The 928-nt window shown below is 47.4% G+C and overlaps 1 protein-coding gene across 1 annotated transcript in view; it reads right to left on the bottom strand.

Moving 5' to 3' along the window:
- Positions 1-928, bottom strand: part of LOC119590657 (major facilitator superfamily domain-containing protein 6-like) — a gene marked incomplete at its 5' end in the record, with an annotated part of 22,123 nt that overhangs the window by 169 nt on the left and 21,026 nt on the right. Inside the window, 1 exon segment of the mRNA XM_037939333.1 lies at positions 1-542. Coding sequence (XP_037795261.1) covers positions 1-542 — 542 coding nt within the window.

Below are 928 nucleotides of genomic sequence, written 5' to 3'. Positions count from 1 at the left end.
TTAGCATTCCTCCTCGTCACCAAGGTAAGGCTTGACAGGCTTCGGTTCCTCTGAAGCTGGTTCGACATAGGACGGTTCGTCGGCTATCGGCTCGTCGAAGGATGGCTCGGGGGTTGCAAGCTCGGCAGGTGCAGTGGGTTCCACGGGTGTCACAGGCTCAACGACAATCTCGGCGGGTGCGGCATCAAGGATCACCACGTCGTCCGTCTGGGTCTCGGCGTCTAGCTTAGCCACCCTTAACTTGTACTCGTAGATTCCGTTTTCTGACAGACCCTTCTTCGTCTTCCCGTTCTCTCTGCGCTTCACCTTGCGCACGCTCTTGTCCGTTTCCTTGAGCTTAATTATCTCCATCTCCTCGTCGTCGATCAGCATCACGTCCTCGTTGTTCAGTTTGCGGAGTTTGTTGCGGTGGTTGATGAAGATGTGGAAGATGAAGAAGATAATAGCGCTCAGCAAGCTAGCGACGGTCATGAGGCGGAAGGTCTTGCGAGCTCCAAGGTGATGGTACATGTACCCGCCGACGAGACTGCCTGCGCCTTTTCCTGTGTGAAAAAGTGTGAAGTATTACCTTTTGCTAAAATTATAATAGAAACATATATATCTGAAGTTATTATGAGGTTAAATACCGCTGAACAGTAAATTTATTCTGATTATACTGATTCTTCATATCATGATTAGCAAACGGCCATATGGTTCTGCTACTTTCCTAAAACGGCTTATCAATTTCTGTGCTTGTATCCCCTCAATGTATCTGTAATCCTTGCTTCATAAGTAACCTCTGTCTTTTTCTCCCTCTTTATCACTTCACAAAACCTATAAATGTAAATAAACACTCCTGGTAACCACCGTCTAAACCTCGCAATTGATTAAACCTCTTGGCCCAGAACCTACCTTTCTCTCCTCCTCCATCCACACGAGTCTCCTTCTG

The sequence above is a fragment of the Penaeus monodon genome, chromosome 27 (assembly GCF_015228065.2).
Source record: "Penaeus monodon isolate SGIC_2016 chromosome 27, NSTDA_Pmon_1, whole genome shotgun sequence".
In the NCBI taxonomy this organism is placed as follows: Eukaryota; Metazoa; Arthropoda; class Malacostraca; order Decapoda; family Penaeidae; genus Penaeus; species Penaeus monodon.
Note: the sequence above shows the minus strand (reverse complement) of the source record. Positions and strands in the feature narration are given on the sequence as shown.